Here is a 20,749-nt window from a genome sequence, read left to right on the forward strand (position 1 = left end):
ATATCGCTCTATATAAATAAAACACTGATGGCCAGTGACCAGACAGGAAGTATAGGCAGGACAAGGAGAGAGGAGAATTGGGGAAACAGGAAGAAGGAGGGAGAGACACTGCATTCACCGCCAGGACAAGCAGCATGTAAAGATGCCGGTAAGCCATCAGCCACGTGGCAAGGTATAGATTTATAGAAATGGGTTAATTTAAGATATAAGAACAGTTAGCAAGTAGCCTGCCATGGCCATACAGTTTATAAGTGATAAGCATCTGAGTGATTATTTTATACGTGGATTGTGGAACTGCGGGGCTTGGTGGAACCTGGAGAGAAGCCCTCCAGCTACAGGAACCAACTCCCAGAAGCTATCCTCTGAGCCTCACACAGGCATCATGACACATGCATTCCCTCACAGAATTAGTAAATCAATGAAACGAAAATCAAAAGAGGAAACAAGATTTCATGTTGAAGAACACAGAAACACAAGTGCATACATTGTGTCCAGTTTTCCTCCAAACTTTGAGTGGGTGAATTTGCCTGTGTCCAAAACCCACACTGTGAGGAGAAACCATCAGTACTGAAAGTTAAGCCATACAAACATAATCAAGGAAAATGTTAAACTATTTTAGGTGTTTATAGTATTACTGTGTGTGTGTGGTGTGCAAATGAGGGCATGTACCAGCCGTGTGTGTGTGGGTGTGGGTGTGTGTGTGTGTGTGTCTGGTCAGAAGAGAACTTGGGGAAGCCAGTTTTCTCTTTCCATTGTGGGTTCTGGGGACTGAATTCACGTGGTCAGACTTGGTGGCAAACCCTTGTACCCACGGAGTCATCTCTCCTGGCCATCCAGTGTGCCACCACCCTAGTTTGGGAGGTGTTGAGGAATTGAACCCAGGGCCTGGGGTGTACATGGTGGGAACTCTATTCACTGAGCCACATTCCCAATATATGGGGGGAAAATCTCAATGGACACGGTTTTATGGTTATTTCAAAGGATAGAACTAAAGCTTTGGGATAAAGATGTAATCAGAGACCACAAATTAAAACATAGACATGGGTAGAGTATAAGAAGCACTTTGTCAACACACCCAGTTGAGCTGGGGACCTTCCAGGAGAACCTGGCCACCTGGAAAGTTCCATGTGTGAGTTGTGTTCACATTGTATTGGTGCTGGAGGACACCAGACCTTCCTGTAGAGTGCACACAGTGGGGACAGACTCCTTCTCTTTGATCAGTGTGTACATGGCTTGGACTCTGACCCTGAGAACACACAGCTTCTCCTTTCAAACTCTCTCTGCAGGGGGGTCAGGGGGTGTTGGTGGCTCAGGCCCTGAGTGAGGCCCTGAGCGGCAGAAAAAAGAACCACAGAAAACTCAGAATAAAAATGAAGACGATGTCACTTCCAAGGATAAGTATGGGACTGGGGAGATTGCTCATGGATAAAGAGAGCTCACTGCTCCTCCAGAGGACCTGGGTTAGGTTCTCAGCTCACACCATCCTGTAAGAAGGGAATATGTCGCCCTCTTCTGGCTTTCTGGGGCACTGCATTCACATGGTTCATGGACATACATGCTGGCAAAACTCCCATACACATAGAAATAAATATTTTTTAAAAGAAAGAAAAATAAACGGAGGAAATGAGATTTCTCTAAAGACAGACCACCCTGAACAGTACTGGGGGTCGTTTCAGTACGAGGGTCACCTCCAAGCCCCTCCTACACGACTCCAGGGTCCCCTGCACTAGATGTTCACACTGGTCCTGGAGATAAGCAAGGGAAGGGGAAATTGACACAGCTCCCCCTGCAGAGTGGCCCCAGACCTGCTGACCTGTGTGCCTGTTTTCTTAATCTTGCAGTAGCCCAGGTTGACCTTGAATTCTTGATCTTTCTGTCTTGTCTCAGCATGCCAGGTGCCAGGATCGTGTGTGTGTGTGTGTGTGTGTGTGTGTGTGTGTGTGTGTGTGTGAGAGAGAGAGAGAGAGAGAGAGAGAGAGAGAGAGAGAGAGAGAGAGAGAGATTGTCCACAACTGGAGCCTGTGATGTTGAGTAATGATCTGGGGAGGAGCTTGAGGAGAAATCTTCCTCTGCAGTTGAGTTTCAGCCCGGAGATCACAAGGACTCGAGCAAACCACAAAACAGAGTATTCGGGGCTGAAGCGAAATTCCCTCTCTGCTTAGGGATGAAGGGGCATGGATGACACCTCCCTGCATCCCCATCATTCAGTGCTCACAGGGGCTCAGGTGGGCAGGAACCTGGACCAGCTCCGATCCTGGGTCCTGCTGCCCCCTGACGGCCATTGGTGGAATCGCGGCTTCCGAGGGTCCCCAGACCCACAGGGCAAAGTTAAATGTCCCATCAGCCTGCAGGCTGCAGAGTCCCCAACTGCTGGCTGGTTCAGGAACCTCCCAGGCTGTCTGGACCACACTGAAGAACAGGCTGTCCTCTCAGAGCCCCTCACATCACAGCGTTAGCTTCCTTCTCTTTAGTTGTTGACGTGGCCCGGGATTTAACCCAGGGCTTCCTGCATGTTGAGCGCGTCCTAACTGAACCACACCTCAGCCCACTAACTGAGTTTGATGTAACTCACCCAGAGAGAGGGTCCCCGTTTTCTTGTTGAACACCTTTTATCCCAGCCATCAGGAGACAGAGGCAGGAGCATCTCTGAGTTCCTGATCCACACAGCAAGTTCCAGGACAGCCAGGGCTATAAGGAGAGACCAGAACACAGGGGTCCCCAAGACTGACACCTGGGGAGGGGCTGGAGTAGGTGGTAAGGTGTGGTGAGAAAGGACCATGAAGGACTCCAGGGCCGGGTCTGGTGTGAGCTTGTGTCCCCCGTGCCCCCTACCCTCGCCCCGCACAGCCTAGTACTGTGACGGGTAAGTCTCAAGGAACCTGGGAGCCAGAGAGAGACTGTAAACGCTGAAACTAGGCCCAAGGAAGGGGGAAAATGGTGGAGGACAGGGCAAGGTCCATAAGGACAGCACTGACTCCGCCCACGAGACACGTGACCCAATCAAGAGTCTTCCCCCTTCCTTTCCCTTATCTGGGCTCCAACATGCAGGACCCTTAGGTGCACCGGCTCACAGCCGCCACTGGCCAAGGACCTGAACGTGATGGGGTGGAGGAGATGACGCTTCTTTCACCTGAAATTTCCCCCATTGTCTAAGGAACCTATAGACTGATGTCTGCCTGGCGAGCTTCCTGCCACTGAATGACATTCCCCACCCCCACCCACTTTTTTTTTTAATTTCTAAAGATTTATTGATCTCATGTATATGGCCATCTAGCTGCAATACACATTCATGCCAGAAGAGGACACCAGATCCCAGTACACATGGCTGTGAGCCATCATGTGATGCTGGGAATTGAACTCAGGACCTCTGGAAGAGCAGCCAGTGCCCTTAACTGCTGAGCCATCTCTCCACCAGCACTTTTACTTTTAAGACCTGGTCCAGGATGGCCTTGAACTTACTCTGTAACCCAAGCAGGTTTTCCATCCCATGCCTCAGTCTCCCAATTAGCTGGGATTACAGGTCTACAAACCACACTGGCTTTTAAGGCTGGGTCAGGGGTGCTGGATGGTGGTGGCTCACGCCTTTAGTCCAAGCACTTGGGAGGCAGAGGCACGTGATCTCTGTGAGTTCGAGGCCAGCCTGGCCTACAGAGTGAGTTCCAGGACAGCCAGGGCTGCACAGAGAAACCCTGTCTTGAAAACCCCCAAAAGACTTGGTCAAGGATGTTCCTTCACTCTAGAGCAGTGGTTCTCAACCTGTGGGTCACGAACCTTAGGGGGCTGAAAGACCCTTTTATAGGGATTGCTGAAGACCATCAGAAAACACAGATATTTACATTAGGGTTCATAACAGTAGCAAAATTAGTTATGGCATAGCAATGAAAATAATTTTGAGGTTGGGGTCACCACACGTGAGGAAATGTATCAAAGGGTGGCAGCGTCAGGAAGGTTGAGAAACTCTGTTCTGCAGTTCACTGGGCACATCAGCAGGGCAGCAGGAAGGGCCACATGGAAAAGACAAGACGTATGCTCTGGAGCCAGGTCCACCCCGGCCCCATATGGGTGCAGGGGGGCAGGCCCTCCCCTCAGAGGAGCTGTGACAGCCACTTAGGGGCTCAGACAGACAATCCCAGACGTGTGGACTTTCCCACCATAGCCTCAGGACAGGGCCCAAAGCTGTCCATGTCCCCAGGCCTTCTGACATGTGCCACCTTCCTGGAGAGCTACAGAGCAGTCCCTCCTAAGCAACCCAGCCACCCTGGGTCAGAAACACTGACGGACCGAGGTTACCACCCCGCCTTCTTCCTCATGCCCCCCAGGCTGGAAACCGGAGATGTCTACAGGAAATAAATGCTGGAGAACTTGAAGGTGTCAGGACAAAGGAAGGGATGCTGTCACAGTACTTTAAGTGCTTATTATTGCCTACAGACAGACAGACAGACAGCCTGAACCCCCAGCCAGGAGGTGATGGGTTAGTGTTCAAGTGGAGACCGCAGACGACCAAGCTACAAGAGAGGGAAGGCGGCCTCCACTGCCCTGTCCTAAGATTGAGAGTCGATCAGAGACTGAGGTGGGGGAGCTTTCACAGGTGTGAACACACAGGGGAGGAGGGACAGGGACAGGAATGATAACGTCCCCTCCACGTCCAGGGAGGAGCAGACTTGCACACGCTCTGCTGAGGCAGAATCCTGCAGCGGAGGCGGTGAGGAGTGTGGGAGCCTGAGAGACAACAGGAAGGGGAAGGGGACCCAGGGGACGGAGTGTGACATGCAGAGCCCGTGGGAGCCGTCAGGTCCCAGTGTCAGTGTGTGACATTCAGAGCGCATGGGAGCCGTCACCCCGGGGACCGAGTCAGAAGTTGGGCTTGTGTTTCTTGAGCTCCACCATGAGGTGATGAATGTTGATGAGCTCCGCCCTGGCCGGCAGCGCCCGGAGCTGCGGCTGTGCCAGCACCCGGTGGAAGCGATGGTAGAGCTGGATCAGCTGGGTCAGCGCCCCCTGCACAGAGGAGTCGGGGGTCAGACAGACCGGGGCAGGACGGTTAGAGCTTCACAGCTCAGACACAGCTGGTCGCTGACCTTCCCAGAGGAAAGAGCGAGAAAACACCCAAGCGTGGGACACGGGCAAAGGGCTGGGGTGGCAGGCACCTGGATGATGCTGGTTCCATTTCGGAAGTTGGTGAAACTCCGCGTGACATCCTGACTCAGAGACTCCACGGAGGCCTTCCAGGAACTCCCAAAGCCACGGATCAGCTGAGTGACTCGGGCTGCCACAGGAGGACAGAGGGTGTCAGAGAGTGACCAGGCCAGGGAACCATCCACCCCGGCAAGGTCTGCCCAGGGCACAGCCATGCTCACCATCAAGCAGGGCTTCCCTGCTACCCCCCAGCCAGGTCTTCCCTGCTGTGCCACCTGTAAGCTGCACCTTACTGTCCTTTCCAGTCACCTCCCCATGGTCCCTGACAACAGCCTCATACCTTCTTCCCCTTGAAGTCGGTCGGCCTGTCCTCGCTCAATCAAACCTTCAGCCTCCTTCACAAACGCCACCAGACCCCCGAAGGGGGGAGACAGCAGCTCTTCAATGAATTCCTAGAGAGACATGCCAGTCCCAACAGAGTCAGGAGTCCAGGGGACAAAGGACCCCAGCCTGGACTGGGACGACTAGGAGGTGACGCTCCACAGAGCAGCCGGCCTCCGTGAGCTTCCACTTTTAGGTGGTGGTCTGACAAGGTGTAGAGGAAGACCCAAGGATTGTCTCTTCCAAAACCAAGAGCCGATGAGCTGCCTCAGGGGGAAGAGCTGGCCACTGGTCCCCAAAACACAAAGTGGAGAAGCAAGAGAGGAGCCCAGTCCTGAAGTTGTCCTGACTCCATGTGCTTCAAGACATGTGCTGCACACGTGCTCATACATACATGTAGACACACACACACACATAGACATAGACACACATACACACAGACACACACACACATAGACATACACAGACATATACACACACATACACACAGACAGACACACATACACACACACACACACAGACACACACACACACACACACACACACACACACTAATCCCCTGCAGAGCAGAACTGGTTGTTTTGACATGTGCACACACATACATACACAGTTATAGTTTTATTTTGCTCTTAAGTTATTAACATCATAGAAAAATTAAGTGAAGCAGACGAGCAACAAGGCAGTGAGTCGTAATGGCTGCACACTGAGGTCAGCCCAGCAGCACCAGGTCTCCCTCCACGCCCAGGCCCTACCTGTGTGCGAGCATTGAGCAGCTGCTGGAAGCTCTCCACCTCCTTGCTGTCCTCAGCTGCCCGCTCCTGAGGAAGACACCAGGAGGAGGAACTTGGGAGCTGCCTCAGGCCAGCACCCCCACCCCCATCCAGTCAGGCCACCCTGCAGACACTGCCAGAATCAGGGCTCAGGCACTGAACTGTGAGGCTGACAGCCCTGGGGACCCCCGGGGGAGCAGCCTTACCATCAGCACACCCAGCATCATGTCGTAGTTGTTGATCAGAAACACAAGCTGCTCCTTCCTGGAGGAGAACTCCGCAGCCACTCGGAGGACAAAATTCTCCACCTGCACAAGCCACACAGAGGCAGGAAGGAGAAAGCCAGATCACAGGCCCCGCCCCCTGAGGGAAGTCTGTCCTGCCAGCCCCACCTGTAACTGTCCCAGCAGCTGCAGGGTGCGCTCATTGGGGATGGTCTGGTTGATGCTCACAAGCGCAGAGGAGAACTCAGCATAGCGGCGTGTGATCTAGGAGCAGGTGGGAAGACTCCCATCAGCCTGCCTGGCAGACACAACCTCCCAGCTGCCTCTGCAACTCCTGTCCCCAGTCCCTCCCTCCTCCTGCAGTGACCACCCCACCACCGAGGGTGACCACCACACCACTGAGTGTGGCCACAAGATCCCCTTGTGACCCTCACCAGCCCTCACATAGTGGGGCCGAGTGTCCAGGCCCCCAAGGTGCTGGGGGTCGGTGCTGCGGACACTCTGGACATTCATCTCCAGGATCAGCTCAAAGCGAGGCCACAGCAAGGCAAGCACCTGCTCCCAGTACCTGTGGGCTTAATCAGAATCACAGGTCAGCTGGCTGGGGTGCAGGCAGGCCGGGGGAGTGCAGCGCTTCAGGGGAATGGTGAGCGTGTGTGTGTGTGTGTGTGTGTGTGTGTGTGTGTGTGTGTGTGTGTATGTGCATGTGGCCGATGCTGCCTCTGGGACACACACAGGAGGGGGAAGGATATCAGGTGAGGAAGAGTCAGGGTCAGGATGGAGTTGTCTGTGTAAGATAAAAGGCTGGAGCTTGGCCGGGCGGTGGTGGTGCATGCTTTAATCCCAGCACCCAGAAGGCAGAGCCAGGCGGATCTCTGTGAGTTCAAGGCCAGCCTGGTCTACAGAGCAAGATCTAGGCACCAAAACTATACAAAGAAACCCTGTCTCAGGCAAAAAAAAAAAAAAAAAAGCTGAAGCCTTTAGGCACCCAGGCCCGGGGCTCGGTGACCTGTCCAGGGCAGGGACATCCCTCTTAGCTGCGATGTTGCGGAATCGGAGAACGATGTGGATACAGAGGAAAACAGCAATGGCGTCGTAGCAGTCGGCCAGGTAGGACTCCAGGTGTTTCTGTGACACAGCAACAGGCAGGCAATGGAATGTCAGTTTGCTGTTCGGGTGGCTGTGAGCAAACGGATGGACATTTCTACGGGACAAAGCCCTGGCTAGGGAGACCCCTCCTTCCTTGTCCACAGGCACCTCCAGGGGCCCTGACTTGCTCACAGGCCTCCACTCTGTAAGTTCCTCACAGCAGAAGCCAGGGCTGAGCTTGGGATGGAGGCAAAGGGCCAGGATTCAGAGGTGTTGCTCTGTGCTGTGGAAAAGCAGAGGAAGTAACAGGATCCCTGAGTTCTGAGGGTTCCCTAGGGGGTCATGTTGTGAGATAAAAGGTTTACACTCTTTAGAACGGGACACCCCTGATTTCAATACTGCTGCTTGTGACCCATTGGCTGTGGATGAGCCCTGAGAATGGAGGGTAAAAGACAGAATCCGGGGCTTACCAGAGTCATGGCGAGTGTGCGGCCCATGACAGCATGGAACAGGTCATGAGCAGCTGGGCCAGATACGACAAAGAATTCACAGATGAAAAGATATTCACGGCAGGAATTGTCGAGGAGGGCGTAGTGCTGACTGCGGAAGAGAGCCTCGAACAACGGATACTATGGGGCAGAGAGAAGGGTGGGGTCGCACACTGGACCCGTGGATGTGGGGCCTCAGCACATCTCAGGATACGAGAGCTCAGAAGACCCCACACACCTGACCTCCAGGCTGGGAGGAGCGCCCTGAACAGGCACTGAAGAGGGGCACAGGACACAGGAACGCCCTCTCTCCGGCTGTTGCTGCCCCCACATCCTCTTCAACCCCTGACAGTCACCCCATGAGCAGTCTCCCTCTGTGTGCCTCAGTGCATGGCTCCTAGCCCCCCACATCACAGCAGGCCAGGGGCCCCCAAAGTCCCCACCTGAGGGGATTCAACCCCGACCACAGAGGGGTAGGATCGTCATACCCGCTGCTCTCCACGCTGGGCAGTGTGGGGCACCAGGATGGGGGCCTCGAGTTCAGTGAGGAAGATGACAGCACCCCGGGTCCCCAGGGTGAAGATGGTATTCCTGCTTCGGAGGGACGGCTTCGAGAAGAATCGTGACCAGGTCAGAGTCAGGGAAATCACCGAGACCGACCACACCAGGCCCATGGAGCCAAGACCTGAGGGACCCCAGAAGCTAACTGTGACTGGGACACCCCTCTCCAGAACCCTAGCTTAGCCCCAGACCAGCGAAAGAGGCAGGAGAGTGCTAGCTCCGATTTCTGCCATCTCCCATTTCCGCCATCTCCCTCCGACTCCAGCCAAGATCGCCAGCAGGCCCTGTTTCGGAGCTGTACCAACGCCACCTGCTGGCTGAAAAGTGCTACTACACGCCCCCAAACCCACGAAAGGTAAGCATATTGTTTCAAGTAAAGGTATTTGATAATTTTACACCTTAAAATTGACTAACAAATTCTGAGTAATTCGTGTAATATGGCCGACAACATTACCTCACAAGAATTTAAAAACCTTTTTGCCTGTATGATGAATGACATCTTCCTGGAAATATACGACATTCCTAAGGCATATCTGGGCTATACCATTTTGGCATTCATCATAATAATTCACACAGTGTTCAAACACTGGTTTAAGAACAAAGATGAGTCATTATTGGGACTGATACAGGCTTTAAAAGATAGCAATGAAGGCTTACAGAAAAAGATTCTCTCTCTGGAATCTGCTTTAAAAGATAGCAATGAAGGCTTAGAGAAAAAGATTCTTTCTCTAGAATCTGCTAATCAGGATTCACAAAACAGGCTTGTACCCAAAATTGATTTTATTGATAATAAATATGAATATTTAATGGACAGAACACTAACTCTCCAGAGTGAAGTTGTGGCTACTCAGACAGTATATAAGGAAGAAAGATTATCGTTCATTGATAGGATAAGGTCCATGGAATCATGTGTTTCTGAGGAACATAAAAACTTCTATGATTCCATGAGAAATATGGAGTCCCTTGCAAGAGAGGAGGTTCACTCCCTAGAACAGACTCTAGGTGCTCGTTTGCAAGCCCTAGAAGAAACTCTCAGTAAACATGACAAGGGAACTAATAAGCAGAAGGTCAAGACCATAGAGGTTGTAACATCTCCAAATGGCTCTCAAATAATGGCTTATCCTGTTATTGTCCATGAGAAGCCAGCAGATGACACACACCCCGAGCCATATATGACATATACATTACAACCAATTTCAACAAGGGACTTTAAAAATATAAAGGAAGCAGTAGTTATGTATGGGATACAATCCACATATGTAAAACAGATGTTAAATTCGTGGTCTACCTCACATAGAATCATTCCAGATGACTGGCATCAGTTAATTTCAGCTGTTCTAGAATATAGCCAGCAGTTACAGTGGAAAAGCTGGTTGAGAGAAGAGGCAAAAAATTTAGAACAACAAGGTAAAATCAGAGGTTTTGTGATCTCCCAAGATCAAATACTTGGTGAGGGATGTTTCGCTGACAGGAATGTACAAGCCACTTATGATGAGCATACAATATCCCTATGCCGTACAGCAGCTCTAAATGCTTGGGAAAAATATCCAGAACCTGGAAAACCAACTGAGGTATACACAAAGATTTTTCAGGGACCGCACGAACCCTTCACTGATTTTTTACAAAGACTGAACAGAGCTATAACAAGAGCTGTGTCAGACAAAGAATAAAGAAAAGTATTAACTTAGTCCTTGGCGTTCGACAATGCTAATGCAGAATGCAGAAGAATACTTACACCATTAAAGATCAGATCAGCTTCTTTGGAAGAATGGATTCAATAAACTAATGATGTTCAGTCTCTTAACTACAGTAATGAGGCTTGGATAGGAGAGACAAATCCCAGAGGTGAAAGAAGGCCCCGTGTTACCAAATGTTTTAAGTGTGGTACACCAGGTCATATAAGTAAAAACTGTACATGGGGTACTCCTAGAAGCAATACTCCTTCTAGGAATAGCCTAAACAGGAGACCCCAACCACCTCCTGGATTATGTAGAAGATGTGGCAAAGGCCGACATTGGACCAGTGAGTGCAGATCAAAAATAGATATACAAGGCAACCCTTTACTGGCGGGAAATGCCTCGGGGGGCCTCTTGCAGGCCCCCAAACCAAACGTAGTACGAACATTCCCTGCCACTGTAGAAGAAATTCCTCTCCAGGACAACTGAATAAACCAATGCCTAATGTAAAAACCGATACTGCAATGGATGATAAAACAGCTTTGATAGCTGGATCACAGTTTACAAAGAACACTATAAAACAAATATTTTGGCAGACTTCCATAAATGAACAAAGACCAAAGCTTAGAATTTGAATTAATGGCCTGGTTCTGGAGGGCCTGGTAGACACAGGTGCAGATGTGACTATAATTACACCAAAATCATGGCATCCGAATGGGCCTCTTCAAGAGGTAGATGTCCAACTGTTAGGGATTGGCACCCTATCTCAGATAAAACAGAGTTCGAGATGGGTTGAATGCATAGGGCCAGAAGGACAGAGAGGAAGGCTGAAGCCTTATGTAGCAAATGTAGCAGTAAATCTTTGGGGCCGAGATCTGTTACAACAGTGGAATACCCAGATTAAAATTCCTACACTTTAAGAAAAGGAATACAGACCAATGCATGTTTCTAGGAATAATATCATAACATGCTATAAAAATCAGTCACCAACCATTCAGGCTGTTCACAAACAGAGCACGGCTGTTGTTGAACTCTCAGAAGTACCAACTGCCTTACCTTTAAAATGGCTAACTAATAAACCTGTCTGGGTTGGACAATGGCCTTTGACAAAAGAGAAGCTACAAGCTTTAGAACAGCTGGTTCAAGAGCAGTTAAATGCTCAACACATTGAAGAATCTACCAGTCCTTGGAATTCTCCTGTATTTGTTATTAAAAAAAATCTGGTAATTGGAGAATGCTGACAGATCTGAGAGCTATTAATAAAGTAATTCAGCCAATGGGCTCCCTACAGACTGGGATGTCCTTGCCCTCTATGCTACCAAAAGAATGGCCTATAATAGTTATTGACTTAAAAGACTGTTTCTTTACCATACCCTTACAGGAAAATGATAGAGAAAAATTTGCCTTCACAGTACCTAATTATAATAATTCTCAGCCAGTCAAGACATATCAATGGAAGGTCCTCCCACAGGGAATGTTAAACAGCCCTACTTTGTGTCAATACTTTGTGCAGAAACCATTAGAGATAATTCGTGTAAAGTTTCCACAATCCATAATTTATCACTATATGGATGATATCCTATTAGCTGATCCAAAGTTAGATACATTAGAAAACATGTTTGAAGAAGTAAAAAAAAGTTTTGCCTCACTGGGGACTGCAAATTGCTCCTGAAAAAATACAAAGAGGAGATTCTATTAATTACTTAGGATATAAGATAGAGCTACAAAAAATTAGACCCCAAAAGGTACAACTAAGAAGAGATAGATTGAAGACTCTTAATGATTTTCAAAAGTTATTAGGAAGCATTTCCAACTTACTGGGTATCATGGGAATACCCAAAGATGGACTAAAAAATTTGGCTAATACTCTAGAAGGGGACAAAGAATTAAATAGTCCAAGAGAATTATCAGCCGAAGCTGAGAAGGAATTGGCTCTAGTAGAAAAGACAATTCGAGAAGCACATGTGGATCGTGTGGATCCAGAACTTAAATGAATTCTTATCATATTCCCCTCCAGACATTCCCCAACAGGTATTTTGATGCAGAGGGAAGATATTATATTGGAATGGATATTCCTACCACGTAAACCAAATAAGAAATTAAAGACTTATATAGAAAAGATCTCTGATTTGATGCAAAAGGGTAAATTAAGACTTCGCCAGTTGACAGGAATGGACCCAGCAGAAATTGTAGTACCATTAACTAATGAGGAAATTTCATTACTATGGAAAGATAATGAATACTGGCAGAGAGCCTGCAGTAACTTTTTGGGAGAGATTAACAACCACTATCCCAAAAGCAAGAGAATAGAATTCATAAATAAGACTGAATGGGTCCTTCCTCACATTGTACGACAAAAGCCAATTTCTGGAGTCCTCACATTCTATACTGATGCAAATAAATCAGGGAAAGCAGGATATAAATCAGGAGACTTAAGTAAAGTGGTGCAAAGTCCATATAGCTCTGTACAAAAGGCAGAACTGTATGCCATTCTTATGGTACTGATGGACTTCACAGAACCCCTCAATATAGTCACTGACTCTCAATATGCAGAGAGAGTTGTTTTACATATTAAAACTGCTGAATTTATTCCTGATAATACAGAATTGACTTCATTATTCATACAATTGCAGGAAATCATCAGAAAAAGGGAACATCCTATATATATAACACATATCAGATCCCATACAGGTCTGCCAGGACCTTTAGCACAAGGTAATGATGAGATTGATCAGTTACTAATAGGTAATGTGCTAGAATGTTCAGAATATCATAAGAAACACCATATAAATAGCAAAGGTTTGAAGAAGGATTTCTCCATCACTTGGCAACAGGCTAAGGATATTGTGAAAAAATGTCCTACTTGTTCCATCTATAACCAAACTCCATTACCTGCCGGGAGTAATCCAAAAGGTATACAAAGAAATGAAATTTGGCAGAAGGATGTGTTTCATTTTGCAGAATTTGGAAGATTAAAGTATGTACATCATACCATTGACACCTATTCAGGATTTCAATGGGCAACTCCTATGAGTTCTGAAAAGGCTGATTCTGTGATTACACACCTATTAGAAGTTATGGCCATCATGGGAATACCTGTACAAATTAAGACAGACAATGCCCCAGCATATGTCTCCAATAAAATGAGACAGTTCTTTGCTTATTACAATATAAAGAATGTTACAGGTATACCACACAATCGCACAGGCCAAGCAGTCATAGAAAGATCCAATCGCACCTTAAAGGATATGCTAAATAAACAGCAACAGGTAACAATGACTTCTAGAAATAGACTGCATAGTGCTTTATTAACCTTGAATTTTCTCAATGCTAATGAGAAAGGAACAACAGCTGCGGAGAGACATTGGACGACAGACAAAACTCCTGAGCTAAACCAACCAGTTTATTTCAAGGATGTGCTGACCTCAGAATGGAAACCTGGATATGTTCTACGTTGGGGAAGGGGTTTTGCCTTTGTTTCTGCAGGAGAAGAAAAGCTATGGATACCAACAAAATTAATAAAAATTCGATTCAAACAGGAAAAACACCTTGATGAAGAGAAGTAAAAGATCATCCACCAATGTGACATCTCTACAAGTTGTAAGAAAAATTTAACAATCAAAGGTTGGGGTAGGGTTCTGTTTTTGTCTTTCCAGGATAATGGAAATACCCATCTTCCAAAAATCATAAGGCCTTGGATATCCGGATGTTTACAGCAGAAAGAAAGAATCTATTGGTACCAATCTACACATGGTAAAATCTCACTGTCTAACATCTTTCTCTCTATCAATCTAGAAAAGTTGTGGTTCCAATTCAATTATAGCCAAGCTGGCTTTGGAGATGGAATTGGCTCACTTCTTCTCTAAACCCAAGCATATTGCTAAAAGAAAAGTTTAAGAGATTCTTCAGTCCCATATCAGAAGAGCCCTCTGGTGTGAGACAGAAGGAAACCAATAAAAAGGGACCATTGTCTTCTAAATTCTAATTCTCTCCATGCTTACTCTTGATTTCTCAGAATCCTTTCTTACATGCTATGCCCTCTTTAAATCCAAACCTCCCATTTTTGATAACAAATAAGTTTTTCCAATAGCAATCTCAGAAGTCACCAGAAGGAAGATGGGGCCCCAACAACAACAACTCTACCCAATCCAGAATGATGCCATGGTAATCATCATCATACTACACTTCTTGCCAGAATTTCAGACAATCTTACCCATTACTCTAAAACTTGCTGCAGAACCTACAGTTAGTCTAACTGAGATTTAACTATCTGAGCTTTCTCACAGTACCCAACAGAGATAACATCACCCCCTAAACGGCAGGAAGCAATTGTAAGAAAACAACGCCCCTTCTCCCTTAGGTTTCATAATTCTCAGGGTTATGGATGATGGTTATAGGGTTGGGGGTGGAAGAAAATATTAACTCAGGATTGTAAAAAAAAAAAGGGGGTGGGGGGAGAAGAAATGGAATGGATAGGTATAAGATATGATGGTAAATCATTGTATATACTAGTAAACAAACTTAGTAAAATAGCAACCTTAGATAATTTGCACTGTAATTTGTACAGTTATAGAATCTTATATGTTGATACAAATGTAAACTATTTTTATACTCCTGTTTAAGATAATTTGTATATTGATACAAATACAGAACTATATTTGTTATAATGTACATATATTTCTACTCTTATTTGAAACATTTTTATATTGATACAAATGTAAATTTATATCTGTCATACTTTATATATGTTCTACTTCTGTTTAGGATATTCGGTATATTGATATATATTTAATATTATTGTCATATTGCATATCGCACTATATATTCCTACCTCTGTTATAAATATCTTGTGTCTTGTCACAATTTTGAAGTCATCGTTCTTCACCATACATTTGCTTATAGACTGTTTACCTTATTTACGTGAAGCCTTAGTCCTTAGGTTATTTCGATAGATAAGATTTATAGATTTATAGTCGCCTATGCCTGTCATCTCTATAGTTACGTTAGTTAGGTTACCGAGATTTACAGATACATAGGTCAGATGGGCAGGTAATCTTCAAACACTTCATAGACCTGGAGAATATGGCATTTAAATAACTTAGAATTCTGTTGACGTGAGACACAATTGCTCCTGGCTGCACCAATTGATCCCTTATACAGAGGCCATGCTAATCTTCTCTGTACTGTTCTAATTTTAGTTTCTATGCTGTTGGTTTTTGAGACAGGGTCTCATGTATCTCAGGATGGCCCAAACTCCCTTCATAGCAGAGAACGACTCTGAAATTTCCGATCTTTCCTCTGCCACTTCCTGAGTGCTGGGACAGCAGACAAGGGCCATCACGCCAATGTCTGCAGGGCTGGGGAGGGAACCCAGGGCTCTGTGAACGCTAAGCAAACCCTCTACCGACTGAGGCACATCTCTAGCCTCCTTAGATTTTCAGGGGAATGAGAGGGCCAACATGCACCGCCCGGAGGGAAGCAGTGGAGGACATGGGAAGTGACCCTAGGGGTCCACTCCCCACCTTGACCCGGAGCCGGTCCAGCACGCCTCTGACATCTGCACAGGCAGCTGTGCCTCTGGCCTCCTGCTCCCTGACTGCGGCTGCCTTGGCGTCCAGCTCCTGCAGCTGCTCCAGGAACCTGGCCTCTGTCACTGGAGCTTCCAGAATTGCTCTGAGGAGCAGGGAGGACAGGGTGATCAGAAGGGACCCTCAACAGTCCTGAAACACCCGAACCGCACCCCTCACAGCTCATGTCTTTCCTACCTTTCTCCATGATCTCATTATATGCACCAAGTTTTCAACTCCTGAGCCCCGCCCCCCACAGGTCCCCACTACACACGTGACCTTGGATCACTCCTAACCTATGTCGTGTCCTGTGGTGGCTAAAGGGGGTTAGGAGTTATTAACCCATCCGTTAACTTCTAGAATGCACTTCTTTTTTTTAAACAAAATCCCACTCTGCAGTCCAAGCTGGTGACTTGAAGCAATCCTCCTGTCTGGACCTCCCAAGCCTGAGATTACAGGCATGAGCCAGCACACCTGGTTTCTAGACTGCACCTGACAAACCTCAGCCTAGACCCGTGTTGTAAACTGGGTAGGTAACCCAGCCCAGCCACCTGCTCTGGACAGTATGACCCTCCCAGCCAGCAACTCACGTGACCAGAGTGGAGGGCACCACTAGCCCATCTACAAGTTCCCCAAGTCTCCCCCGCACTGCCTGTCAGTTACGAAGTCGGATGTTCATGGCTCCTGACTGCTCCTGCAGGGTCCGGATCTCAGAGCTGATGGAGCTGAGGTCATTCTGAAAAGCTCCCAACATCTGCTCCATGTGCTACAGGGAGGGCAGAAAACACTGTGGGCATGCACAGGGTTGACAGGGACAAGTGTGCCACCAAGTGTCTGGGTGAATACCCCAGTCAACAGCCCAGGAGGGTAGGAGATCTTCATTGCCCAAGGGACACAAACTACTAACAACAACAAAACCAGGAGCAGAGGGCGTGACAGGTCCGAGCTTGTCAGGGGCCACAGCCAAGGGCCACTGACCTCCAGGACAGCGTCGCAGGCTGTGATCTGATTGTGCAGAGACGCTATGTTCTCACTCTCTTGGATGTCTGACCCACAAAAGTCAAGGGCTTCACGGTGAACATGGAGTTCTGCAGACCAGCAGCACCTCGTCCTGAATTCTCCCCAAAGTGACATAAACCTGAGAGATGCCATTCCATTCAGCTACCTGCATCACACCTCCCTGAACCCCATGTGACTTCCCTCTGCTGGAGGATACAGTCCCGGATCGATTTCTGCTCAATCTGCTCCAGCTCCAGCTCCACCTGCTTCGAATAGTGTCGCAGATCCACACCCTGGGGAAATGACAATGAGAAGTCAGGACGAAGTCACAGGCAGGCCAGAGGGGACACCAAGGTGACATTCCAGGGGAAGGGGGGGCAGATGGGCATAGGGGAGAGCCTCACCATTCTGAGAGCCTCCTTCACCAGTTCATCCTCCAGATTTGCCTGGATGTGAACTGGAAAGAGACATTTATTGCATGCCCCAATGTTAGAGAGGAACTTTGGGTGACTGTACAGGCGGCCCCGTGTTCCTCTCATTAGGTAAAATTTCACCCTTCTGGGGTCTTTGATGGACTTGAAGACTAAATAGCTATAATTATAGTTTTGCTTAGTTATAATAGAAAGTAAATTAGATAGAAAACTTTAGAATATCTAAGATAAGATAGATAATTAAGTACTTTCTCTAATTTGCCAAATGCAAATGGATTAGATAGTGTAATTCTTACTTAATAACTGTTTTTATTATATATAATCTTACTATGTTAAAGTTAAAACATTTTTAATTGGACAAAAGGGGGAAATGCTGTGGAATAATCTGTAATGATTTGTCACTCAAATTGGTTTAATAAAATGCTGACTGGCCAGTAGCCATGCAGGAAATAGAAGCAGGGTGACCAAATGAAGGATGATGGGAAGGTGAAGGGTGGAGTCAGGAGTCACCAGTCAGATGTAGAGGGAGCAGGAGATGAATGTGCCACAGTAATAAAGGTACCACTATGTGACAGAGTATAGATAAGGCATATGGGTTAACTTAAAATATAAGAGTTAGCTAGTAACAAACCTCTGCTACTGACTGAGCCTCTATAATTTACATCCAGCCTCTGAGTCAGTCAGTTATTTGGGGCCAGGCAGTCGAGTCAGGAAAAGTGTCATTTACAACATTCCATTTTCCTAACAGGCCAGCTGCTTCAGGATGGTGGAAAACATGGTAAATTAGTAGATTCCATGATCGTGGACGACTGTCCCACTTCTCTGGCTGTGAAGTGAGTTTTTGGTCAGAAGCAATACTGTGTGGAATACCATGGCAGTGGATAAGGCATGCTCTAAGTCCATGGGTGGTGGTATGGCAGAAGCATTATGTTATGAATGGCAAATCCATAACCAGAATAAGTGTCCACTCAAGTAAGGGCAAAGTGTTGTCCTTTCCACGGAGGAAGTGGTCCATGGGGTTGTGGAATCTCTCTGTGGCTAAGGAAAGCAGCTGAGGCCCATCATGTGTATCAGGGGTGTCCCTGCATGGAGGCCCAGAGAGGCCATTGTGTGAAGGAATGGTGCCCATGGACACCTCTCATGGACAGGTGCTAAAACTCTGTGGAACCAGCCTGAGATAGAAGTGTGTTGCAGTCAACAGAGCTGAAAGGAGTTGGAGATGTGAAGAGTGTTTTGACATCAGAGATGGAGATGCAGATTTGGAGTTTGCCACCTGGTTTTTTGGTCTAGCTTTGGCCCAGTATTTCCTCACTATGCTCCCTTTCTCCATTTTGGACTGGTAATGTATTTCCTGTGACACTGTGTGATGGAAGTATGTGATCTGCCTTTTTATTTTCATTTTACAGGGAATTGCAGTCAAGAGAATACCATGAGTCGCAGAAGAGATTTTGAACTTTGGACTTTTAGACAATGTTGAGATTGTTACAGACTATAGGGACTTTTGAAGTTGAACTGAATGCATTTTGCATTATGATATTACTACAAGGCTATGTGGGCCTAGGAGTAAAATGTGGTGGTTTGAATAAAAATGACCCCACAGACTCATGTATTTGGATGCTTGGTCATCAGGGAATGGCACTGTTTAAGGAAGATTAGGAGGTGTGAATTCAGTGTGGCCTTGCTTGAGGACATGTGTCACTGGTGGTGGCCTTTGATTTTCAAAAGCCCAAGCCAGGGTTAGTGGCTCTCACTCTTCCTGTTGCCTGAGGATCTGGATGTAGAACTCCCAGCAAAATCTCTAGAGCCATGTCTGCCTGCATGTTGCCAAGGTCTTCATCATGATGATAATGGACTAAACCTCTGAAACTGTGAGCAAACCCCAAATAAATTCTCTCCTTTACAAGATTTGCCATGTTCATGGTGTCTCTTTGCAGCAATATAACACTGACTAAGACAGCTTCTTATTTATTTCATACCTGGAAACGTCAAGATTAATCCAGCACCAAAAGTCCATGTGAATCATGCCACCATAAAATTAACTTTGCCTGTGCTGAACATTATAGTAACTATGATCACCTTGTCTTTAGCAATTCCATGCTGCCATTTGGACCCTGATATCTTTGGACCCAAGTAAACTCATTCCTTTAATTCATCAAACTGAGCAGCAGCGTCTCAGCCCTGAGGTCTGGCTCAAGGAAAAGGGTGACAACAAGACTCTGGAAACGTGCTGGTGCCCCCTCACCATTTTGTGTCCTTAGGATCAGTGAAGAGCAGGTTGTTGATGTAACCAACTGTCTTATTAAATAAGAAACACAGAAGAATGTAAAAGAGAAAGCCAAGAGATCAGAGCTCAGAGCTAAAATCTCACCCTTCCTCCTGCGGTGGTCCTAGCTTCCCAAAAGAGAGCTATTTCCTGTGTGTCTGTCTTTTCATAGTATTTTGTTCTGCCTTCTCATTGGTTGTAAACCAAACACGTGAATGCCTCGTCACTGTCTGTATGTACAGCCCTCTAGGTCTTAAAGGCGTATGTCTCCATTGCTGGCTGTATCCCTGAACACAGAGAGATCTATGGGATTAAAGGCATGGGCCGCTGCCATTGCCTCCACCACCACGATCTGTCTATGGCTCTAATAGCTCTGACCCCTGGGCAACTTTATTTATTAACATACATAAAACCACATTTCAGTACAATTAGAATACCACCACAGCAGGTCTTTTGGGCCATCCCCTGGTATAGTAGTAGTTTTTACACAGTACATCCACTCTAGCATTGCAATTTCCCTGAGTCTTAGAATCCCTTCATCAACACTAAGCCAAGGGATATCAGGCATCTCCAAGTCCTTATCAGTAAGCCATCTTTTGACAAATGCTTCAGACAACCATATAATCTTTTGACACCTTTATAAACTGTGGGAGCTTCCATATTCAATCTAGAATCTGCACTTAGAGGGCCCATATCAATAAACTCAGTCTGACCCAGTTTTAATGTTCCTTCCATCATTATCCCACAACCTAACATCCATTCCCACACATATTCCCCAGACTTCTGCTGGAATGAATTAGCAAACTCATTAAACTCTTTAGCAGTGTAGCGCCCTCCTCAGGCACTAAGCTAACTTCTACCTTCCCCAAAGATCCTGCTTTGCCTACAGTCTGGTGAAGGTCTAGAGGCAACTGTTGGTGGGATCTGAGGGAAATCAGGATTGTCTTGCCTGGTCTTTCCTTCAGAGAAAGTCACCGCTGGCTTAACACACAATGAAAGATTCATTTGTTCAGTCAAAGATGTATTCAGAAGGTGGGGCTGCGGTTAAAGAGACTACTTTCTCAGGTGTGATTAAAGCCTGAGAATCTGAGGGGTCAAACTTCTCAGCTTCAGTAGGGTCCTGCCGCACATCCAAATCCCAAGTTACAAGATCTCATTCTTTGC

At 47.0% G+C, this 20,749-nt stretch overlaps 2 protein-coding genes across 3 annotated transcripts in view; one reads left to right on the forward strand and one right to left on the reverse strand.

Annotated features, from left to right (window-relative positions):
• The window catches only part of LOC114687933 (H-2 class I histocompatibility antigen, Q10 alpha chain-like), a 77,303-nt gene that overhangs the window by 38,201 nt on the left and 18,353 nt on the right, over positions 1 to 20,749 (forward strand). The window lies entirely within an intron of this gene.
• LOC114687929 (vacuolar protein sorting-associated protein 52 homolog) lies at positions 4,395 to 16,659 on the reverse strand. Its single transcript, XM_037200058.1, is given in 12 exon segments — positions 4,395 to 4,998; positions 5,148 to 5,266; positions 5,477 to 5,588; positions 6,270 to 6,335; positions 6,494 to 6,597; positions 6,676 to 6,775; positions 6,956 to 7,079; positions 7,521 to 7,639; positions 8,071 to 8,229; positions 8,577 to 8,827; positions 15,757 to 15,998; positions 16,483 to 16,659. Coding segments are annotated over 12 exon segments (1,716 nt in total). The 5' UTR covers positions 16,656 to 16,659; the 3' UTR covers positions 4,395 to 4,851.

This window comes from Peromyscus leucopus, chromosome 16_21 (assembly GCF_004664715.2).
Source record: "Peromyscus leucopus breed LL Stock chromosome 16_21, UCI_PerLeu_2.1, whole genome shotgun sequence".
In the NCBI taxonomy this organism is placed as follows: domain Eukaryota; kingdom Metazoa; phylum Chordata; class Mammalia; order Rodentia; family Cricetidae; genus Peromyscus; species Peromyscus leucopus.